The following is a 25,069-nucleotide window of genomic DNA, read 5'->3' on the forward strand; positions in this document are numbered from 1 at the left end:
AAGGACTACGACAGAGGAAACTTCTTGCTTTCAAGCTGAATGATGAAAAATAGCCAAAAACCCAACAACCCCACCCTCCAATGAGCTATACTCAATTTCCTCAGTTGAAAACAAATGCCAGGTGAACTTTTAAAGACAGGTGTTGGACAATGCTGATGTCAAAATGTACATAGATTCTAAAATATAGGCCAAAAAAGATGTTACTTAGTGTAACACAGATTCTTCAACCCCTTAGTTTCATGCTGAAAAGTACAAATGATTTCAATGTTAGGTTTCAATGATGACAGCCAATTAAATATGAAATTAAAAAGCCTCGGGGAAGTCTTGCCAAGTTTGTGGCAGTTTCAGGAGTCTACATAGTTAGGAAGAAGGAGAAACCATAGGGTAAAGAGTGAGAGCATTGGATTTTATTTAACTCTAGGTACCATGGGTTTGACATTAGTAGGTAAGACTAATGAAAGAGCAGCCATACAGTTTTTTGGTCACTGTGCTTCCCAAGCACCAAAAAATGGTGCTATTTTTACTATTCTGTTCCATCCTTAATAAGCTAGACAGATCCTGCTGCATTCTTGTTTGTTTCTAATTCACCAGTACATTATTATGTAGTTTACCAAATGTGAGGAGCAAGTCATTATGTAGTACCAAGTTTACATCATCATAGGACTACAACATGCACATTCTACTTAATGTAGCTCAAGCAACAGGAATACAAGAGAACAGTTATGGGTGGAGACCTGTTTTTGACAAATTCATGTTCACACTAACTATGGGTTTAGAAATCTTATTGGGCAGGTACCTACAGCAGTTCTTCAATTGGTACTGGAACATTACACGCATGCACAAGTGATATGGAAGAAAATGAAGCAGAAGAGGCAGCTGGATGGAGGACAAAGGGGAAATCAGAGGTGGGATAATGCCATGTATCAGGCAGGGGCTGTTCTCAGCTGTCCACAGTAAGTCTCTGCTCTGTGAGAGAGGCCTGTTGGGCAACACTTTTGTTCTCATGACTGCGAAGTTTGGATACAACATCTAGAAAGGCCAAATCCTGTACTTCCTTGTGTAGAGATTCTGGAAGACAAAAAAAAAAAAAAAAACAAAAAACCAAGATAACAGATATGCTACTGTTCTGATTGTTCTAATCTTAATATACAATCTGTCCAGTATATATACCTAAAATGTTCATCTGGATGATACCAAGTTATAAAACTAGGAACAATCCTGGAAAAACTCTAGCAGCCTAGAAATGCTAAGACACTTTTAAAGACAAGTGCTGGACACACAGCAGCAGCCGAGAAATGTCTTTGCAAGAGTTGTGTTATAATAAATCAGAGGAACTTTACTTGCCATATCTATATATAGATGTCAAGTTCTGCAGTTTAAGTTTGATTAGAGTAATGAGTTATAATGAAACACAGCTCATGGTATGATCTCAAGTTTCAGTTATATACCCCTTGGCCCTATCTATCATCAGTTCAAATATGAAGTCCAATGACTTACAAAAAAAACTTAGATCTGTTTCAAATTAATTTTGTGGCAAATGAAACAGGTTATACTTCATATCCCTTCAACAAATTTCTGTGACAATAGGCTTCCCTTTTAGATATCTGATCTTCCTCTTTCTGGCTTTCTTGCTCTCTTTCTTTACCCTCAATTACAGGAAAATACCAGGCTCTTAAGTCTTGGAGACTGCTATATGAGAAGACTGACATCTAATAAGTTTAATGCAATCAACATTCCTCAAACTGATGATATATTTACTTTAATAAGACTGTGAGGTCTAAAACTAGTAATGTTTTTAGTAGAAACAGAAAACTGCATCCTAAAATTCAGATGGACTCTCAAGAGACTTAAGAGTCGAAACAATCTCAACTCATACTTTCTAATTTCGAAAGCTACTCTAAAGCTATAATAATCAAAACAGTGTGGTGCTGAAATACAGATCTATAGATCAACAGAATAAAACAGAGAGCCCAGAAATAAACCCTCATATATACAGTCAAAATAGTTTTGACAAAGATTTGACATTCAATAAGGAAAGGACAGTTTTTTCAACAAATGGTGCTGGTAAAATGGGAGAGCCATAAGCCCCTATGTACAAAAATTACAGTTAAGAGCTAAAACTGTAAGACTCTTAAAATATAAAGGAAAAACTTTGACATTGGATTTAGCAATTATATCTTGGATATGCATCAAAAACATAGGTAACACAAGGAAAAACAGATACACAGGACTTTATCAAAATTAGAAACTTCTGTGTACCAAAGATTACTATCAATAGACTGAAAAGGCAACCCACAAAATGGGAGAAAATATATGTAAATCATATATCCAACAGGGATTAATATCCCCAAAATATAAGGAACCTTTTAACTCAACAAAATAACTCGATTAAAAAATGGACAAAGAACTTTAGAATAGACATTCCCCAAAGAAGGTATACAAGTGGGCAATGAACACATGAAAAGATCCCCTACATCACTAATCATTAGGGAAATGCAAATCAAAAGCATAGTAAGATACCACTTCATACCCATTAGGATGGCTATTATAGAAAAAAAAAATGTTAGGATGTAGAGAAATTGGAACCTATGTGCATTACTGGTAGGAATGTAATATGGTGTAGCTACTGTGAAAAACAGTATGGTGATTCCTCAAAATATTAAATGAAGCCATTACTGTATGATCCAGCAATTCCACTTGTGTGTATATTCCAAAAATGACTAAAAGCAGGAACTGAAAAAATACCTATGCACCCATATTTTCATAGTGGCCTTATTTACAATAGCCCACAGGTGACAATAACCCAATGTCCATTGATGGATGAATGGATAAACAAAATGTGATATATATACATACAATGGGGCATTATTCAGCCTTAAGAAGGAATGAAATTCTGACACTGGCTACTATTTGGATGAGCCCTGGAGACCTTATGGTAAGTGAAATAAGCCACACAAAAAAGAATATTGTATGATTAAAGGGTACCTAGAGTAGTCAAATTCAGAGAGACAGAAGATAGAATGGTGGCTGCCAAAAGCTGGAGGGATGGGTGATTGGCATATTTTGGCATATATTCCATGGATATATACTCTTTTTAAAGAGTACTGAGTTTTCAGTTTGGGAGAAGAAAAGGGTGGTGATGGTTGTACAGCAGTGTGAATGTACTACTCTGCCACTGAACTGTACATTTAAAAATGGTTATAATGGTAAATTTTATGTATATTTTACATTAAAAAATGCCTCAATAACAGTCTCAGCCAGGAAACAGAAGACATAAAAAAGTAGCAAATGGGAGTTTTAGAACTCAAAACTATAGTTAGTGGATAAGCTCAACAGGAGAATGGAGGGGACAGAAGAAATCAGTGAACTTTAAGATGGGTAATTTGAACAAGAGAGGAGATAATCTGGAAAAAAATGAACAAAACGTCAGGAGACTGTAGGATATAACTAAAGATCTCACATTCCTGCCATTAGAGACCTGAAAGGAGAGGAGAAATAGGGTGGGGCTGAAAAAGTACCTAAAGAAATAAGGTTACAAAAACTTTCCAAATTTAGCAGAAGACATAAGCCTACCTACTCAAGAAGGTGAGCAAACTTGAAACAGGATGAACCCAAAGAAACCCATGCCATGACACATCACAGTCAAGCTTGAAAATTAAAGACCAAAAAATCTTGAAGTGACACCTTACCAAGAGGGGAAAATAAAGAACTGGAAGACTGGATTTCTCTTAAGAAACCATGGAAGCCAGAAGAAAATGGCATATTTTTCAAATGTTGAAAGAAAAAGAACCATCAATCCAAAATTCTATACCCAGAGAATACATTTTTCACAAATGAAGGGGAAGCCAAGATATTCTAAAATAACAGAAAACAATTTGTCACTAGCAGACCTAACCCAAAAGAGTGGCTACAAGTAAGTTCTCTAAACAGAAAGGGAATGTTTAAAAAAAGCAATCTGGGAACATCAGGAAGGAAGAACAACCCATATAGCAAAGGTGTAGATAAATATGACAGACTTTCCTTCTCTCAAGTTTTCTGAATTATGTTAGATGGTTGAAGACAAAAATTGTAACAATGTCTAATGTGGTTCTAAATGTATACAGAGGAAGATTGCTCAAGCAATAACAAGTCAGGAACGAGAAACAAAATAAAAAAATGAAACTGCAGACTTAAGCCATAACATCAGTCCTTACATTAAATGTAAATGGTCTAAATACACCAATTAAGAGAGACAGAGTGGATTAAAGCACATGACCTAACAAGGTGCTCTCTACACTTCAAGTATAATGATAAAGCAGATTGAGATTAAAAGGGTGGGAAAAGATCCTATGGATGTTATTCAAAAGAAAGTAGAAGCAGCTATATTAATATTAGATAAAGTAGACTTCAGAGGAAAAATAGTTACCACACCAGAGAGGAACATAATGATAGAAAGAAAAGTCAATCCACCAGGAAGACAACAGCAATCCAAAAGGTGTATATATCTACCAAAAGAGCTGCAAAATATGTGAAGCAAAAACTTACAGAACTAAGAGGAGAAACAGACAAATCCACCATTATTATTGGAGACTTCAATATCCCTGTCTCAACAACTGACAAAACAATTAGACTATCAATATATTCTATTTGCTAAGAATATAGCAAACTCAATTCCACTACCAACAACCAAAAGGATCTAAGTGACATTTCAAGAACACTTCACTCAGTAACAGTAGAATACACATTCTTTTCAGTATCCATGGAATATAATGCCAAAATATGCCAATGATTTCTTGAACAAATTCCTTAGCTAATATCATGATACACAAATCAGAATTTGTTCTTTATATAAAATATTTTAGAGTTGATGAATCTTAGTTATTAATTTTTAATTTTTTTTGTCTATTTTCTATATGATATTTTTAAGATTTTTTTAGTTTTATTTTAGAGAGAGCGAGAGTATGTGAGCAGGGGGGGAGGGAAAGAGAGACTCTCAAGCAGACTCTGTGCTGAGTTTGGAGCCCAACACAGGGCTCGATCTCATGACCTGGAGATCATGATCTGAGCTGAAATCAAGAGTTGGACGGACAACTGACTGAGCCCTCCCAGGTGCCCCATGATACTTATATTATTATTGTGAGAATCTTTTGCGAATATTTTCAAGTAAAAGTAATCCTGTATCCTCCAGAAACTAATTTCTAATGCTTTTAAAACCCAAAGCCACCATTTACTACTATTCTATATTTAATGTCAACCATATGTTAATAGACCCCAAATTTTAGAAGAAATGCTTACCAGATCCCATGAGAGCACAAATCAGGACCATGGAATTATATTTGATTTCAGGAGCACTTCTTTCATCTGCTAGCAGTCTGTGTAAAATCTGTACAAGTTTAGCACTTTCTAGATCTTTCTCGGCAGTGCCTAAAATATGAAAGAAAGTATCAGTTTTGTCCACTGTTTATGAACCTGGTGCAATGTGGCTAAACACTGATTCCTTTTCTAAAAACTGATCATATAAAACCCTCCAAAAGGGACTGATAAATAACGATGACCTACAAATAGAATATTAAATTCAGACCTTATTAAGGAAGAGTTAAATTTCAGCAGATATTACAGTTTAAGCTTAAAATTTAGTATTAAAATATTCCTTTTGATATGAGGCAATTAAAAAATCCTTATGGAAAAGGTTAAACATATGCAAAAGCAGAAAAGATTATATAATACATTATTTACTATTATCTTAAAAAATTATGGCCAATCTTGTTTCATCTATCTCTAGTTTCATTCACCTGTTCATCCCAAAATTATTTTGGAGCAAATCCTAAAAATAACATAGTTTCTTCCATATGTATTTCAGTATGTATCTTTTTTTTTTTTAAGATTTTATTTATTTATTCAACAGAGACAGACAGAGTGAGAGAGGGGACACAAGCAGGGGCAGAGGGAGAACTAGACTCCCCGCTGAGCAAGGAGTCCGATGCAGGACTCGATCTCAGGACCCTGGGATCATGACCTGAGCTGAAGGCAGACGCTTAACGACTGAGCCACCCAGGCACCCCTCAGTATGTATCTTTAAGAGATGAAAACTCTTAAGGCAATTCCTATCAAAATCCCAGAGGATTTTCTGTAGAAAATCTGTAAGTTTATACTAAAATTTATATGGAAAGCACAGGCCCTAGAACAGGTAAATAATCTCGATAAAAAAGAAAGTGGGAGGAATTCTACCCGATGTTAAGGTTCACTGTATAGCACAGTTATCAAGAGTGTGGTACTGGTAGAGAATTGAATAGAGAACCCCAGAAATAGACCCACACATATACGTTCAAATGATTTTTGACAAAGGTACAAAAGCAATTCAGTGGAGGAAAAGATAGCCTCTTCAACAAACAGTACTGGCAATTAGACCTCCACAGGCAAAAAAAAAAAAAAAAAAAAAGTTGACCTAAACCACACACTTTATCCAGATCTTAAAGTGGATTACAGATTTAGGTATAAAATGTAAAACTATAAAAGTTCTAGAATAAAGAATTTTCAACTCAATAGTTAAAAAATTAGAAAATGAGCAAAAATTATCCATAGGTAATTCATCAAAGAATATATACAGATGGCAAATAATGATGAACATCTTTTCATATGCTTACCATTAGAAAAATGGAAAAAAACATAATGAGATATCCCTATACAGCTATCAGGGTGGCTAAAATAAAAAATAGTGACAATACCAAATATTTGGTGAAAATGTGGAGAAAACTAGATCACTCATACAGTGCTAGTGGGAATGTAAAATGGTATAGCCATTCTGGAAAACAGTTTGACAGTTTCTTTAAAAATTAAACATATAGTTACCACACAACCTAGCAACTGCACTCCTAGGCATTTATTCAAAGAAATGAAAATTTATGCTCACATAAAAACCTATGTATGAATATTTATAGCATTTATTTATTTTTAAAAGCCCCAAAGTGGAATAAGCCCAGATGTTTTTTGACAGGAATGGTCAAACTGTGGTATGTACAAACCATATTCAATAAAAAAACAACTGACACAGAAAACAAATCGGATCTCTTTAGGAAATTATGCTGAATTAAGGAAGCCAATCCCAAAAGGTCACATACTATATGATTCCATATATATAACATTTTAGAAATGAAGGGCAGATTAGTGGTTTCCAGGGATGAGAGACAAGGTAAGGGGTAGGAGGAGGAGGTAGGTGACTAGTGTGGTGATAAATGGAGGGATCCCTGTGGTGTTAAACTATTTAGTTTCTTGAATGTGGTGGTCGATACACAAACCTACACGTCCTAAAACTATATAGAACTTAACATACACACAAATGAGAACAAGTAAAACTAGGGAAATCTGAATAAGACTGGTAAGTTATATCAATAGCTGAAATATTTATAGTTTTGAAAAATGTTACCACTGGGAGAAACTGGGTAATATATACAAGGGATCTCTATGTTATTTTTTACAACGGCATGTGAATATACAATTATCTAAAAAAAAAAAAAAAGACTCTTAAAAATGTTGCTTTAATACTATTATCATACAAAAAATTTATAATTCCTTAATATCAAACAGTCTATAAGAAAACAAGACTGGAAAAATACGGTTTTCAAAGTGTGTTATGTATTAAAAAGATAGTGTGGGCTTATTTTTATATCTTAAGCCCAAGGAGCCTAGGAAACACTAGGAAACAATTAAAAAAAAATGTAGGTATCGCATTTTATATAGTTGTATGGTGAGGTGACGAGATTGAGGCAAATGTTTAGCTATCAGGAAGCTGATGAAATTATAGCTTGTTTGGAAGATATTGGCAGAAAACCAGATTCATCCCAGGCTGGGTCATCCAGCATATTCTGAAACTGCCCCATCACTTTAAGCCACTTAAAATCAGGCCATGAACCGAGTTTGGTATTCAGTGTCCTCACTGACTCCCACCCCTTTATCACAACTCCCCCTATCTGACCCCCCATGACGGCTGGACTTCTAGGCTGACTCTACTCAAACCATGTGTGAAGTCATGGCTAATCTGGGACCTAAACTGACTTCCAAAGCATTTCTAACTATAGGCCAAAGTCGCTGAGAATAAGCATACATTTTCTTAGAGTCTTTTATCTTTAAAATTCAAAAAAATTTTATATCCTACTTATACCTATGATATTTTAAAAATTGTTTTAAAATTCAAAACCCTTTAAGACAAAAATTCAAATCTTTCATACCTAAAATCTGAGTAAATGTGACACTAGGGAAAGATATACCATGTTTATGTGTTTATCTTTTGGCTTCCTGGTATAGGGGTTGTGGGTCCACTTGCCTCTGTGTGAGAATTATGGACCTAAATCATCAGTGGGAATTAGGAACTCATCAGTTAACAGTGTTTACCTAAATGGCTTTGAACTGGACAGGACAGACCTACTAAGTCTATAGTCCTCCTTTGTGTAAGGCAGTCTCAGGCCTTAACCACAGGCTGTGTGACTGATTGGTTCCTGGGACAAAGGTTACTATCCATAAGCTAGATGACTATGAACTAGCTTCTCAAGAAGAATTCTGACCAATGGGGATACTATATGCTAGAAAGACACCAACTGAATTACTGAACTCTGCTTTTGGGGAATTTTGAATGTAAAACACACAGAAGGTGAGAATTTAGAATGAGGGCAATACTAGAGGGCACTAGAAGCCATGGTGATAGGAGATAAGAGCAAGAGAGTGAGTCAGTAATAGAGATGGAAGACAAGGTCTGAGTCACTGGAAGGGCAGCAGACTAAACTTGCTGCTGTATTCTAAATACAGTTTCATTTCTGTTAGGCCTGCTGAAATTATTTTCTGTGTTTACTAAGTGCCTATAACTTGAAATAACATTTAAGACTCAAACTCTAAAAAGAGTTAAGCATTGACCTAAAAATGTTACCAAAAGCAAAAACTGAGGTGGCAATCTATGGAATGTGATTTCTTATATACTTAGCTACAGGTGCAGACACATGCTGGCAAAATGCTTCTAGTCAAGGTTTTGTTGATTTCTATTCCACTCCTGTACTTCATTTCATCCAAGATAAAAATAGGAGAAAATAAGTTAGACACTGGGGTACTTACCCAACTCTAAAGCTGCTATTAGTGCCAAAGCAACAAGGGCTTCATTCTGCATTATTACATGTTCACTAGTTGCCATGGTAACTAGATGCTTGATGCCACCACTCTGTACAATGGTTTTAATTACATCCTGCAATAAATAAATATCACAGTTATAAACTTTAATTTTAAACATAAAGAGACTGCATTATAGTCAGTCAATTCATTGTTAAATTGATTTTCTGACAGTGTCCTGTATGAATCATTACATTTAACCATAATTTTTTCTTCACAGAAGAAAAGGAAAAAGTTTTTAGCTTTAAATAAATTCATCAAAAGATGACAACTTAAATTACCTAAGTGAAAAAGACCACTGCAGTTCATAGCAAGGAATAGAGAGTCCCAGAAGCAACCATTCAAAAAAATAAGTGTGATTGCCCCAAATGTTGACTCACCACAGGATCAAAAAAAAAAGATCAAGGTTTATAATAACAACAACAACAAAAAAAAACAACTTCTTTTCAAATCATTATTACAATACCAGGTAGTTGTTTTCCAGACGATCAAGGTAAAGTTTTTTTTTTTTTTTTTAAGCTTTTACCCCTTTGTTGGATCTGACAAAACTGGATTACATGTCAAGGGACTTGAGAGGAACTTAAAATTGTCTTCCCTCATTTCTCATGGGACCTGCAGCTCTGTCCTCTTCAATGGCAGAGGAGACAATGGGTTCCAGATTGAATAAAACCCACTGCCAACATTGACTAAGCAAATTACTGAACCTCTCTGCATCTCAGTGACCTTATCTTTAATGCTAGGATAATGTGTTATCATAGGTTTTTGTGATAATTACAAAGTTATTACATGAAAAGCATATATAAGAATATACGGCAAAAGTTAGATTTTTTAAAATGCCACATTTATTTCTAGTATTCACTTTTTAAAAGATTTTATTTATTTGACAGAGAGAGACATAGCAAGAGAAGGAACACAAGCAAGGTGAGTGAGAGAGGGAGTAGCAGGCTTCCCGCCAAGCAGGGAGCCTGATGCGGGGCTCGATCCCAGGACCTGAGATCATGACCTGAGCCGAAGGCAGATGCTTAACAAATGAGCCACCCAGGCGCCCCTTCATTTTTGTTTTTATCTCAGTTTTGTTTCCTAAAAACTCTTGGATTAAATGTGATTTAGTAGAAAGTCTCAATTCTAGAATTTTTTAAAGTAATTTTCTTTGTTCTCACTACCTTTAGTAATTTAAGTGCTGGATATTAAGTAGCCTGTCTGCTTTAGCTTTGACAGTATAAAACTAACTGTAATTATAAATATTTTTCAAATTAATTTGCTAAAATATTTGAAAAGGGGTTTCCTTTATGCTTTTACCTTATATAAATTCTTAAGAAAACTATAGATAGTATCTTTGCTTTGAGCCCAAATGCATTTAAAGATCAAACATTCTAAATTATGGAGTCCTAGTACTGAGTTTTTATGATGGTTGTATTTTGGCATCTAACCTTTTACCATTACCTTCTTTTAGTAAGTGAGAAACTGTCTTTTAAAAGGCTTTTCTAACAAAAAGAAAGCCTCCCAATTTACTTGGTGGGCACTTTATCTGAAACTTAAAATTAGTAAAGAATTTTATAAAAATCACAAAGGAGCTTACTGAGTAAAGAAGACCACAAGAGGTTCATAGATACATATGCAGTCACCTAATGAAGGTTCTTGGACTAGCATTTCATCCTTTATTTTGTGATTCACCCTGGAGAGTCCACTAGAGTATAAGGAGGGGGACATAATGGATGAAGAAGGAAACTGCGTATCAGAAGTGAGCAGCTCCCTGTAAGTTCAAGCATAGCTCCTTTACCATCTCTTTTTTATTATTTTATTTTTTTCTATTCATTTTATTTATTTATTTATTTACTTTTTATTTTAGAGAGTGCACAAGCAGTGGGTGAGGGAGCGAAAGAATCTCAAGCAGACTCCATGCAGAGTGCAGAGTCTGACACAGGGCTTGATCTCACAACCCTGAGATCATGGCCTGAGCCAAAATCAAGAGTCAGATGCTTAACTGACTGAGCCACCCAGGAGCCCCTCCATCTCACTTTTTTGAACAGATATTGGAGTAGTGCTTTTAAAATGCCTGCCCTCTCTCCTCCTACCTCAATAAATGTTTATTGAATAGATGCTCTATGAAGTTGCTTTGCCTGACAGAATGGAAGACAAAAGACAAATGAAGCATTGTTCCATTGTTCTTGTGTTATATTGACAAAAGAGAATAATATTGATAGTTACCCTCTATGGAGCAACAACTACACACTGGACATTATACTGGGTAGCTTACAGATATTAGCATATTCTTATCCTCACAGAAAATTCCATCAGCTAGATATTATCTCTAGTTAACAGATGAAGAAACTGAAGCTCAGATTAAGTTATGAAATCTGTCCAAAGTCAGTGATTAAATGGTAAAAAAAAGTCAAGATTCAAATCCAGGCAGTGTGACTATCAGTTCCTTGTTTCTAACCATTTGTGCTCTGTACAAAAGTATATGTCCTAAATTCATCACAGTGCCATACACAGCTAGTCACAGTGCTCTACAGAGGCTCTATGAATGTATTTTAAAGTTATATTTTAAATTTCAAGATATTTAACAAAAAAGGATATTAGCACCACTCCACAGAGCAAGGTTCATCTGGAGAATTACAAATAGTTTTAACCAATACACATCTAAAATTAATCCAGAGAGTTTAACTTTTCTGAAACCATTTCATTTATTAAACTGTAGAAGTACACAGGAAGACATTTTTCTGGGTCATCCTTCTAAACCTTAGGTGTATCTGCAAAATCTCCAAAAATTTTGGACATACTTCATAATGTTTTACAAAGTTTTAAATGTATTATTTTGCAATCCTATAAGGAGTTTTCTTATGGAAAGCTAAATTTTGGTACATACACAACCAAGGCAAATTATCTATGTAATAGTCTCATATATTTAGCTTTTATGGTCCATTTGCCCTTAATAACTGAGATAATCCAGCTACAAACTTTGTTGAAAACTGTAAAATACTGATTACAATGTAATGTTCTGAAATAGGCTTAAATTCAAGACAATCAATTTATAACACAGCCACTGAATCACCTGATAAAAATTTTCTTTCCCAACTTTGTATCATCAAAGACTACTTCTCAGTATAGGAATTAAATGTTAGATGTATGAGTGAATGACTAAATTTTGTCTGATCAAGTTTTTAGATTGATAATTGAAGAATGTTTTATTCTTCAAGGATAAAGAAGAGTGCCTATGACAGGAGGGAATTTTTATATTCCTAGTGTAGAAGCAAACCATATTTTTCTGTTTTTGATATCTACAATCAGAAGGTCCAGCTAGTTGCTCAAGAGTCCTAGCCTAGGGCACTCTTTCGAAGGAAGATGTGAATTTACTCTTGGCACAAGTGCAGGAACACACTGTATATGGCTGAGATGACTAAGCTAGTGAACCCCATGAGTCAGTGCAAACTTTCAGAGGGTTGGACTCTAAGAACTCAGGGTAACTTTAAAAGGAGTAGGACCTTCAAAGTTTAAAAATAACACAAGGAGAGAACTGTAATAGTTCACAATAGTTGGCTAAGGATCTACAGGAATGTGACTAACTTGTACCTAGTGTTTAAAAGCTTATTCCAGAGCAGCATTTTCTGAAGTATGCCCGGTGAAATGTATTTAATAGATGCAACTTGCAAAACCCATTGTCTGATAGCTTGGGAATCAGTGGATTAAACAGAGTTAAGGACATTTTTTTAGAGTAGTACTAATATGTGCTGTGAATTCCAAAGGCAAGGAAAGGGAATGAACTACTTCCCTAACTAATCTGATCATACAACCTTTTCTCTTTGTGGAATATTTCTTAGGGTTAGTCTTCAATGGAACATATTTTGAGAACTGCTTTGATTCTCAAAATGAAATCACTGATTCCACTTTAATGCTTTGAAATTTAAAAATAATTTAAGAGTTCTTATCTGGAGCTCACACAAGGAACACACCTTATGCTCTGATCATTAAAGTATGCAAATCAAGGTTCCTATTGCTGCTTAACAGCAGTATACACTTAATTGTAGGGAAGATACGCAGAACAACAACAAAAACCAAACCAAAACAAAAACCAAAACCCCAGCCTACAGTACTGAACTGTAAACATACAGTTATAATATGATCATGAAGTTACAATTATCATTCAAATTGTATCATTTCAAATTGCTTTTTGTTACACACATACCCCTAGAAAGGTGCCATGTCCTGTTTCCCTTGTCTTTTCAAAACACCTACATGATGATGGATGCTTAATGGGTTCTTGAAAGTTGTTTTTTTTTTTTTTTTTTGGTGGAGACAGTGGGGGTTTGGATGAGGGACAGGGAAATCTTGTGATAAATATTAACAGAAAAGCCTCAAAACCCTCAAATCTGAATTTAATATAGCAACTGAACAGCTTTGGCTTCAAGATTTGGTTAAGAAGTTGTGATGCATTTTCCCACGGACATAAGTGAAATGACCAAAAGGGCTCACTTTAGAAAACAGGTTATAGAAAAATAAAAGGTATATATTATAGATACTAAATCAGCTGCAAACTGGCCTGGGTTCCCACCCATTGTGGGATCACATTCCCATTGTGATCTTTAAAATAGTTCATTTGCTCATTCATGTGTTCACTCACTCAACAGAGGCTTGCAACCACATGTCAGACATACTAGGCTGGACACTGCCCTGAGAATCGATTTCATCCAACTTTGTGAGTTTAGAGCATCACATACTACCTAGGTATCATTTAACTTCTTAACCAACTGAGCCACCCAGGCGCCCTCATTTAACTTCTTAATATCATTAGCTAGCTTGGTCAGTGTCTGGCCCACAGAAGATGTTTGGCACTGACGGTAGTGGTAAAAATAACAACACCAGCAACATTTACGACTCCACTTACTGAGTGCTTACTATGTCCCAGGTACCAGTTGAGCACTTTGTATATGTCTCATTGAATCATTCTCACAACTTTCAGTAGGTAGGTATTATACTGAGATAGTGAGATGTGAAAGACTTGACCAAGTAAATAGTGGAGATAAAATCTGAACTCATCTCTGATTCCAAAGCTTTACTCTTAACTATTATGGAACAGAACTAAATACAAAAGCTCAATCTTCAATGACTTTTTCAGGATTGTGGATCACAGGCATCCCTCATTTTACTGTGCTTCACTTTACTGTGCTTCACAGATATTGCATTTTTTACAAATTGAAGGTTTGTGCAACCCTGTACCAAGTAAGTCTATCAGTGCCATTTTCCCAACTGCATTTGCTCACTTCAGGTCTGCATCACATTTTGGTAATTCTCACAAAATTTCAAACTTTTCCATTACTATATTTGTTACGGTGATCTGTGACCAGTGATGATGACTCACTAAAAATGGTTAGTATTTTTTAGCAATAAAGTATTTTTTAATTGAAGTATACAAATTATTTCATTAAACATAATGCTGTTATTGCACACTTAACAGACTACAGTATAAACACAACTTTTATATGCATTAGGAAACCAAAAAATTCATTTGACTCACTTTTTTGCAATTTTCGCTTTATCACAGTGGTTTGGAACAGAAACTATGAATCTCAGAGGTCTATCTGTAATGTATTTATACATAAATGTGTAAAATGCAAGCTTATGATATAGGATCTATGATACGGAGTTTCCAAAAAGGCCACTTGTATGTTTTTTAGTGAATGGTTTTCTCTGGAACTTACTTTTGATTTACTGTGTCGTATGAGGGCAGACAGCAGTCTGTTGGACTCCCCCATCACACCAGCGTGATCTTTGGCTTCACACCATTCTACCAAACGCTCCACTAATTTAACATTCTTTCCCAGTTGTTCAGCAGCTTCTGCTATAGGAAAGAAGTCAAACCACAAAGGAAACAATCACTGAAAGGCAACCAAGTGAAACAACTGGTAAAGATCTAAGAGTGTGAAAGAAAATTTTATACCGACACACACACACACACACACACACACACACACACACACACACACACACACACGGCACAACACAATGATTTTATTAAGCAAGAACGGCAAATACTCCATATCTAGTGGACTATTTAGCTTCTTCTACAAAGTTGTGGACTTTCATACAAAACATAAAATACAAAACAATGTTATACTCTTATGGTTCAGCCTGGTAGTCTGTCAGTACTCTGGCAAACCATAACAAAGGGTAGGAGCAGGACTCTGAGAAATCAATATAGAGAAAGGTTTAGAATTTAGAAATAAGTAAATGAACACAATTCACTCCAAGGAGTAGTTTCCATCATTGTTTCTGTAAACAGAAAAATGATCTCCCTGTTTGCAAAATAAATTTTTAAGAATTTTGACTGTCCATGTACTGCAACATGATTTTCAAGACAAGGTAAAAACGGGTATGAAACAGGGCGCCTGAGTGGCTCAGTTGGTTAAGTGTCTGCCTTCGGCTCAGGTCATGATTCTGGGGTCCTGGGATTGAGCCCCGCTTCTCCCTCTCCCTCTGTTGCTCCCCCTGCTTGTGCCCTCTCACTCTCTCTCTGTCAAATAAATAAAACCTTAAAAAAAAAAAAATGGGTATGAAACGCTAAAACATAAAAACCCTTCAGAACTGCTAATAAATCAACATAAAACCAGGATTATATGTACAGTAGAGATGCAATATAATTTCCGTTTAAACTCAGTTATAACAAGCATGAAAATTAATGAATGAAACTCTAAAACCAATCTCTTTGCTTTTATTTGCCATTTATCTTTATGATTACATAATTCTGAAAGCTAAAAACAAGTCCTTTTCAACTAAGGCAAATTGACTATCATACCAAAAATGTACCTTGTGAAAACATTTCCTTTACCTTGTGCATCTATTAACATTCTTAAAGTTCCCAGAAGTTTGAACTGAACTGGAGGCATTTCAGACTTAAGGAATTTCAAAACTGCCTCTGTGACTCCAGCTGATAACATCTTTGCTTTATTTACAACTAGAAAGAAAGAGAGAAAGAGACTATGGTTAAAATGGTGCTAGCATTCTTGATGATAGTCATTCAATTCAATATATATTTATTGTCTTAATATTTTTAAGGCCCCATGTTACATTTTTCTATTTAAAAACAGTCTTGTTACTTTAAGAATAGGACTGGGGGTGGGGCTTAATTATCCTGTTTGTCTATAGGAGCATAACATACAAAATCATATGTACTGGCTTTTTAAACCTACCCTCAAAACACTTAAACAATTTGTAAAGGAAATCTGACAGTTGTCTTCTTACTTACAAAGCAGCATAATTCTTCAGCTTTAGTAAATGTTTCTTTTTACCTCTGTCCTTGACCCAACTGTGTTAATCTAGGAGTCCACAAAAGGTAATAGAATATTTCATCTGAACAAACACAAAGATTATGTTTTGTGAAAACTATTTAACATATGATCTCCATTTATTAGTAAGAAAAATGTAAACAATTTGAAGATTTTTTTTTTCTTGGTCAGGATAGGTCCACAAATCACATAAAATAAATACCTCCCTAAAGAATAGATCTTATTTTGTACAGAGTTGCCTACCATTCTTAAGTCCTACCTGGAATGGCCAGATTTCTGAGGGCACTTAATGCTGCATGCTGTACAGTTACATTTCCATCTTCAACATGTCTGTCGAGTAAATCCATAAGTTTTTCTACAATTCCATTGTCTACCATGTGAATACAGTTTCCATCTGAATGAAACAAAAGCATTTTTTTTCCTTTCCTCTTTACAAATATCTATAAATATTTTATAATAGTGATGCCTATCCATTATCCATCTACATTCAGGAAAAATGGAGCTACAAGAAAATAAAATGAATTCCAACTCTTTCTCCCATCAGATTTATAGATTTTTTTTTTCTTTACTGAGTAAGAAGTCATGACAAGAAAAATCTCTAGCATGCAGCCTGATAATATATTAGAAGATGAGTAAGTAGAAACCATAGGCTTAAAATGTTTACCAATAATTTTCACTTAAAGTGAACTATGCCCAAGTTCTGCCAATGTTACAGTGACAACAAAACATAGAGTGCTGTCATGGCTGATGTTTAAATTATTTTTCAATGTCAAAATTTTTGAAACATTTGTAAAGCAGAGAAAATATTATAATGAACCACTATTTATTCCACATTTAGCTTCAATAATTACCAATATTTTACTATTCTTAATTACATCATTAAGGACTGAATGATCATCCTCAAAAATAAGGGAGTAAAAATGGAGTAAGACATCCATTATAGTTACAAAGCTCATAATGGAATAAAATCAAACTAAAAACAAAAAATAACCCATATTTCCTAGTCACAGTCTAAGAAGGAGTTTCTAGACTGAATAGCAGGAGTTCCAGACTTCAGAAATGAACATGAAGGTCTGGTGCCTTGGAAATGTTATTAAACCAAATTAAATATTCTACCCTAAACCAGAGGATTACTCACACTTAAGTTTTAAGAGGCATAAAAGTATAAATTAAGGCACAATAACCCTACAAAGAATACTCAGATTATTAAATAAAAAAATCACCAGGCAAGAGAGCATATCCTCCCAGATACGGTGCATATTAGAATGGGACTCAAATTTAATGATCTATAAAGTGCAGAGCACTCAAAGAAGGACTTCATGATCACTGTTCATGATCTTTAAACTATCAGAACTTAGTTAAATTGCACAAAATATGTAATTTGTTAGAAAAATCACTAAGTAGGGGTGCATGGCTGGTTCAGTCAGTAGAGCATGAGAATCTTGATCTCAGGGTAGGGAGTTCAAGCCCCATGCTGGGAAGTAGAGCTTACTTAAAAAAAGGGGGCGGGAATCACTAAATATTTCATCTCTAAAAAATTAAGGTAGTGGTACACTACATATACTTCTGAACTGTTCCAGTTTTACTACGTGTAATGGCAAAGCAAAAATAAAAAAAAAATACATAGAACATCCAATTTAAAAAGGATGAAATAACATGCTTACCGTTTCTGGCAAAATTTGCGATTGCCAATGCTCCAGCAAGCTGTAGCTGGTGGTTATTTGATGGAATCCAGGACAGTACCCTTTGAAACACATTACCTTTTCCTCCTTCAAATAATTTCTGCATGGATTCATCTGGAGGTAAATGAAAAAAATAGGTTAGAGGAAAAGAATTAAGAGTAACAAATCCATATTCCTATGTGACTATCCAACTGGATACATACTTCACAAACGATAATTCATAGAAGGAAAAGTAATGACTCCTTTTATAATAAGCTTTTAGTAGAGACTGGAAAAAGAGTTTAGGATTTTTTTAGTCTAAGTCTCAAATAACCCTCTAGCTTTCAGTCTTTTGGTGCCACAGCTAACCTACGACAGCTCTTTAAATACTGGAAGATAATGAAGACTCCTCTTTTCCAGGTTCATTATCTCTAGTTCTCTCCATGACGCATTTAAGGTTTCAAAATCATCACATCAACAGGATTAAAGGAGGCAGGAAAATGAGAAAATGCCTAATATATATAGTGCTCACAAAAGAGACAATACATTTTTAAAAATCTGACAATCATGTTCTTCGATTGACTTAAATTATAACTCACCTCCAAGAAGTAGTAAAACCATTAGATCTGAAGCAGTTTTGAGCTCAGCAATATCATCCTCTTTGTCACTATCCACTTTCTGCTGAACAATCTCTAGTAGACATTCTACCAGGCCTGCTTCAACCAGCTGTAGCTTAATAGCATCTAAAGAATATGTGAACAAAATAACCAAAACTTGAGATGAAATAAAAGTTCTGTGAGAAGCAATCCATTATGAAGAATTACAAGAAATAAAATGCATGATTTAGATAATACACCTTCAAAGATTTCAGTTTCAAAATGAACTGACAGTGTAGCTTATATACTTTTATTTCATTTTTTTTACTTGAAATTAGGTCACTTTTTACAATGTCTGGCAGCACCTAAACAAACTGATTCTCAACTTTGAAGGTAATAGCACTCCACTGTTATTCTAGATATCATGTTCATGTTTAAAATACTTACTATAAAACACCCACACCATTTAAAATAAAACACATATGCCTGTTATATAGAGTTAAAATATATCCACTAACAGCATTTGAATAGAAAGATATTGAAAAGTAAAGCTATTAGTAAATTTTAAACTATACCTTAAGTATATTTGGAATCATATTTGTATAGACATGATTTTTTCTAAGGCAGTTAATAAATCTACAACTTTCTGAACTTTAAAACTCATGTTTTTTAAAAGGGCTTCAAGTTTTCATTAATTTGAAGTTTTCCTGGGTGATGGTTACATGGTAGTTCATTATACTATATTCTCTCTACATGTGCACAGGTTTTAAATTTTCCATACTAAAAGTTGAAAGAAAAAAATAACTTTGAGCTTTCTGATGGATAACAAGCAACATGAAGGTATTTTAACAGCAAAATTTACATCCCAAATATACTGTTAAAAATTCTCTTCAGAGCAACCTCTACTTTTTTTTTAAGGAAATTTTTTTTTAAAGATTTTATTTATTCATTTGAGAGAGAGAATGAGAGATAGAAAGCATGAGAGGGAAGAGGGTCAGAGGGAGAAGCAGACTCCCTGCTGAGCAGGGAGCCCGATGTGGGACTCGATCCCGAGACTCCAGGATCATGACCTGAGCCGAAGGCAGTCGCTTAACCAACTGAGCCACCCAGGCGCCCCAGAGCAAGCTCTACTTTTATCAAATCATTTGTTTGCACCCCAATAACTTAGATATTTTTTATTATAGAACTTATTTCATTGCAGACTTTATATTCATATCCATATCTGTCTTCCCCATTAGAGTAGGTATTATACCTCTTTCATCTTTGTATTTTAACCTAAACTGGTCTACCTAAATGCTTTGGGTCTATTTTATAGCATTTAAGATAAATGCAGATCAACTGACCTTAGAAACATTTGCTATACAGAAATTATTAAATTTAAATCTTATTTTTTAGTTGGATTTTATTTTAGTCATTGGTTTCCCTACGCTGTATATGTACACATCTACAGCAATGGCAGCTTTAGGGTTATTTGGGAGAAACAAAGACCTTTTTATAATTGACATTTTCTTTTAGGCAAGTTTAAGATATAAAAATTTAGCACCCCCCCCAACACCAGGACCACTGGTATTCTTTAGAATATTGTATCAGAACACACAGAATATTCAACCTGGAATGTTTTTTTAAAAGGTACACTTGCGCTGTGCCATGCTGAAAGTAGGGCGTTTCCTTGGTTACAGAATGCTAGGGCTAGAAATGTGTGACTAGAATTGAAAGCCATGAGAAAAAGCCTTTAAATTCCTAAAAACCTTGAATTATACAAATCCCAATTTTAATGTCTCCTTTGCATACAAGGAAAACCAAGGATGAACACTAAGGATATTCCAGAAATAACTTTTCAAAAGTATCATTCAATTCATTGCACAATTACAAAACAGAAGTGAAGGTGGTAAAGGAGAAAGCAGATATAAGAAAAATGTTTTTATTTTGATATATTGCAAGAAAGGTTACAGGTAATTCTCTGGTATAAAACTGACTGAAGGTCATAATAAAAACTTCATTTGGCCAAACCACCAAATGAGATGAGAAACAAATTTCTGCCTAAAGAATAAGATCTAAAGCCTTTAGAAAATTTTAAATGTGTCAAGATTAAAGTTTACAGATCTCTCCTCTACCAGTTTGACTGTAATCACATATATATGTGGGAGGCTTTTTTATTAAGGAGGATAAGCAAGGCAGTCTGCCAAAGCAGATAGCCCAGCACACATTTATCAACACAATTCTGCCCAAGGACATCTATTTGTATAACTACCACTTGCATATATAGGTAAGTATACATACATATGTATCATATATAAATACATACATCTACTATAACTGTGTGCATATATAGGTAAGTATACATACATATGTATCATATATAAATACATACATCTACTATATCTGTGTACAAGGACATCTATTTGTGTAACTACCACTTGCATATATAGGTAAGTATACATACATATATATCATATATAAATACATACATCTACTATATCTGTGTGCATATATAGGTAAGTATACATACATATGTATCATATATAAATACATACATCTACTATATCTGTGTACATATATATATTTAAAAATCTTCTCCAAATGGTGAAAAAAATGCCACAAATGCAGAAAAGTGCATAATATATATATTAGCTTAATCAATTACTATGAAGCAAATAACCATGTAATTTCCACCTAGATCAAGAAATTTATTGCCAGCATCCCAGGGAGCCCCTTTGTAGCATTCCCTTTTCCCACCATATTCCTCCCTCCATTCCTTTCAAATCACTACCCTGATTTTTATGGTAATCACATTCAGACTTTTCCTTATTATTTCACCAAATAAGCATTCCTGAAAACTACAGTTTAATTTTACCTTTTTTTGAATTTTTATATAAATGGAATCTTACAATACATATTTTTAGTGTTGGCTTTTTTCTATCAATGTTTGTAAGATTCATCTACATCATTGTTAGAGTTGTCTTCATTCCTGTTCATAAGTATAATTTTTTCCATTATATGAGTATACCATTATTTATTCTACTGTTAATGGATATAAGTTGTTTCTAATTTTTCATTTATTAGCGATAAAGCTAAGAACATTTCTGTAATGGTTCCTGGTGCACATGTACATGTTTCTGGGTACATTCTAAGAGCAAAACTGTTGGATTACACAGAATACAATCTCAAACCTGTTTTCCAAATTGTACCAATTTACACACCCACCAGCACTTAATGAGTTTCCACTGCTCCACACCCTCATCAACATTTGGTATTATTAGACTTTCCGGTGGCTATATAGTGTTTTATTTTGCATCCTCATTATTAATGAGTTAAGTATATTTTCATGTGTTTATTAGCCATTTAGGATTTTATCTTTTGTCAAGTGCCTATTTAAATCTTTTATGCATTCTCCCACTGGGCTTTCTATATTTTCCTTAATGATTTGTGGGAGTTTTTATAAATTGTACACATTCTGTTAATTATGTGTGTTGTAAATATCTTCTCTTACACACCATCTTGCTTTTCACTCTTAATGGTGCTTTTTGGTGTCTTTCATTTTCATTGGAAGTTTTAGCCAAATTTATCAATCTTTTCCTTTATGGTCAGAGATTTTTGTGACCTAAGAAAACTTTCTATAACTCCAAGGCCATGACGATATTCTCCTATCTTATATTTTTAAGGTATGCTTTCTGGTTCTTACTTTCCCATTTAGGTTAATCATCTATCTAAACTTTTTTACATACAGTATGAAGTACAGGTGTATATATGTGTCTTCATTTGTATTTTTTCTCATATTCCCAGCACTGTTTATTGAAAAGACTGTTCTTTCCACACTGTTTTGCAGTGACAACTTGATTTTTTCTCCTAATAAAATAAGCACCTATTAATGCATCCATTTGTTCCTCAGGTATCCTGTTCTGGTCTTCTCATCCATCCTTGTACCAATACCACACAGTCTTTTAATTACTACAGTTTTATCAGAATAAAGGATTTTTTTCTTGATTAATCTTACTAGTGATTTACCAGTTTTATTTAATCTTTTGGACTCAACTTTGGTGATTATATGCTTATATTGCATTATGTATTTTCTATTTTATTAATCTCAGCTCTTTAGATTTCCTTTCCTCCAAGTATGGCTTTACTTATATCACATAAGATTTAAGATATAGTATTGTTTTCATTATTAGAAAATTTTCTAATTTCCAGCACGCCTTGGTGGCTTAATTGGTTGAGCATCTGACTCTTGGTTTCAGTGCAGGTCATGATCTTTGGGTCATGAGATCAAGCCCCGAGACAGGCTCTGCGCTCATAGCAGATCCTGCTTGAGATTCTCTCCCTTTCCCTCCCTCCACTTGTGTGTGCACTTGTGCATGTGCACTCTCTCTCTCAAATAAATAAAATCTTAAAGAAAATTTTCTAATTTCCATCATGATTCTCCTTTGACCTCTGAAGTACTGGAAATATATTTTTTTAATATCTAAATATAAAGGGATTTCCTAGTTATCTTTTTATTATTATTAGACAAGTCACTTAAGTCAGAGCACATACTCCTAAGATTGCAATCCTTTGAAATTTGTTAAAACTTTTTTTTATTAAATTTTAAAAATTCAATTAAACATATAGTGTATCATAGTTTCAGAGAGTTCAGTAATTCATCAGTTGCATATAACACCCAGTGCTCATCACATCACATGCCCTCCTTAATGCCCATCACCCAGTTACCCCATCCCCCCACCCACCTCTCCTCCAGTAACCTCCAGTTTGTTTCCTATAGTTAAGAGTCTCTTATGGTTTGTCTCCCTCTCTGATTTCATCTTATTTTATTTTTCCTTCCCTTCCCCTATGTTCATCTGTTTTGCTTCTTAAATTCCACATATGAATGAAACCATATGATAATTCTCTTTCTCTAATTGACTTATTTTGCTCAGCAAAATACTCTCCAGTTCCACCCATGCTGATGTAAAACTTTTTCATGACTATATGTGTTTTATATATTTCATGTGTACTTGAAAAGAAAGGGCCCTGCAGCTGGGTGCAGTATTCTAAAACATGTCCATTAAATCAATTTTCTTAATCATGTTGTTAATCTTTTCTATAACCTTGTTATTGTTTTTTTATCTGCTTGTTGTATCAATTACTGAAAGAGGTATTAAAATCTCCCATGATATTTATGGATTTGTCTATTTCTCTCCATAATTCTGAGTGTTTCTGCTTCATATGTTTTGGGGTAATGTATACTTATAGCTCCCAGGTGAATCAGACCTTTCATCACCTTATCTATTGAATCTTTTAATCTTAAATTCTATTTTATCTGATATTAAATATATCTCAATCTTCTTTAAGTTTGAATGATTTATTTATTTATAAAGACTTACTTAGAAAGAGAGTGCGTGCACATGTAAGCAGGAAGGGGGGAAGGGAGGGAGGAAAGGAGGGCAGAGGTAGAAGGAGAGAAGCAGACTCCCCACTGAGCATGGAGCCTGATATGGGGCTCATCCCAGAACCCAATATCATGACCTGACCCAAAACCAAGAGCCAGATGATCAACTGACTGAGCCACCCAGGCTCCCCTGAGTGATTTTTATTTTTTTAAATGCTTTTATTCTTAACTTATAAATCTCCTTATAATTAACAAGTTTTGTTTGTTTGAAAAATAATAGTTGATTTTTAAAAATTCAGTTGACAATTTGTCTCTTAATTAAAGGATTTAGGTCAAGTGCTTTTAATATAAGAAATGCTATGTCTTAAATCTAGTATATTTTATATGCCCTATTTGTACCCCCTGTTCCATGTTCCTTTTTCTCTCCTCTCTTCTGTTATTTTGAAGGTGTACTTAAAAAAAAAAAAAATCTTTCCATTAGTTTGGCAGTTACACATTGTTTTTAAAAATTATTTTAGTAATCAAAGTTGGTGGTGTACCTTCTCAGTTTTTACTCTGAAAATATATTTTGCCTTTTTTTTTTTAAGATTTTATTTATTTATTTGACAGAGAGAGTGTGTGTGTGTGTGAGAACATGAAAGGGCGGGTAGGGGCAGAGGGCGAGGAAGAAGCAGACTTCCTGCTGAGCAGGGAGCCTGATGTGGGGCTCGATCCCAGGATCCCGGGATCATGACCTGAGCTGAAGGCAGACGCTTAACCAACTGAGCCACTCAGGTGCCCTTGTCTTTAGTTTTGAAGGATGTTTTCATGGGGTTTAGAAATCTAGGTTGGCATTTTTTTTTCAGCATGTAGATGTTTCATCATCATCTGGATTTCACTGTTGTGCTAGAAGATAAGCAATCAGCCAAACTGTCACCCTTTTTAAGATAATCTATTTTTTTCCAGGCTGTTTTTAAGATTTTTGTCATTAGTTTCCTGTCGTTTCAAGATAATGTATCTAGATATAAATTTCTTTTTATCAGGTTTTAGATTCATTTG

General features: G+C 34.5%; 1 protein-coding gene across 5 annotated transcripts in view; it reads right to left on the reverse strand.

The window, feature by feature from the left end:
• Positions 1-385: 385 nt before the first annotated feature.
• Positions 386-25,069, reverse strand: part of RAP1GDS1 (Rap1 GTPase-GDP dissociation stimulator 1) — a 156,750-nt gene continuing 132,066 nt past the window's right edge. For 4 of the 5 annotated variants that reach the window (XM_028117770.2, XM_028117767.2, XM_028117771.2 and 1 more), the window contains 8 exons: positions 18,673-18,816; positions 18,077-18,208; positions 16,672-16,806; positions 15,956-16,081; positions 14,829-14,968; positions 9,079-9,205; positions 5,275-5,403; positions 386-1,068 (listed from right to left, as the gene is read on the reverse strand). In XM_028117770.2, coding sequence (XP_027973571.1) covers positions 941-1,068; positions 5,275-5,403; positions 9,079-9,205; positions 14,829-14,968; positions 15,956-16,081; positions 16,672-16,806; positions 18,077-18,208; positions 18,673-18,816 — 1,061 coding nt within the window. In that variant the 3' untranslated portion in view covers positions 386-940. The remainder of the gene's footprint in view (positions 1,069-5,274; positions 5,404-9,078; positions 9,206-14,828; positions 14,969-15,955; positions 16,082-16,671; positions 16,807-18,076; positions 18,209-18,672; positions 18,817-25,069) is intronic. The other variant, XM_028117768.2, reaches the window with a different exon arrangement.

This window comes from Eumetopias jubatus, unplaced genomic scaffold (assembly GCF_037043125.1).
Source record: "Eumetopias jubatus isolate StellerSeaLion01/CBP00866 unplaced genomic scaffold, mEumJub1_p1.0 scaffold_2, whole genome shotgun sequence".
In the NCBI taxonomy this organism is placed as follows: Eukaryota; Metazoa; Chordata; class Mammalia; order Carnivora; family Otariidae; genus Eumetopias; species Eumetopias jubatus.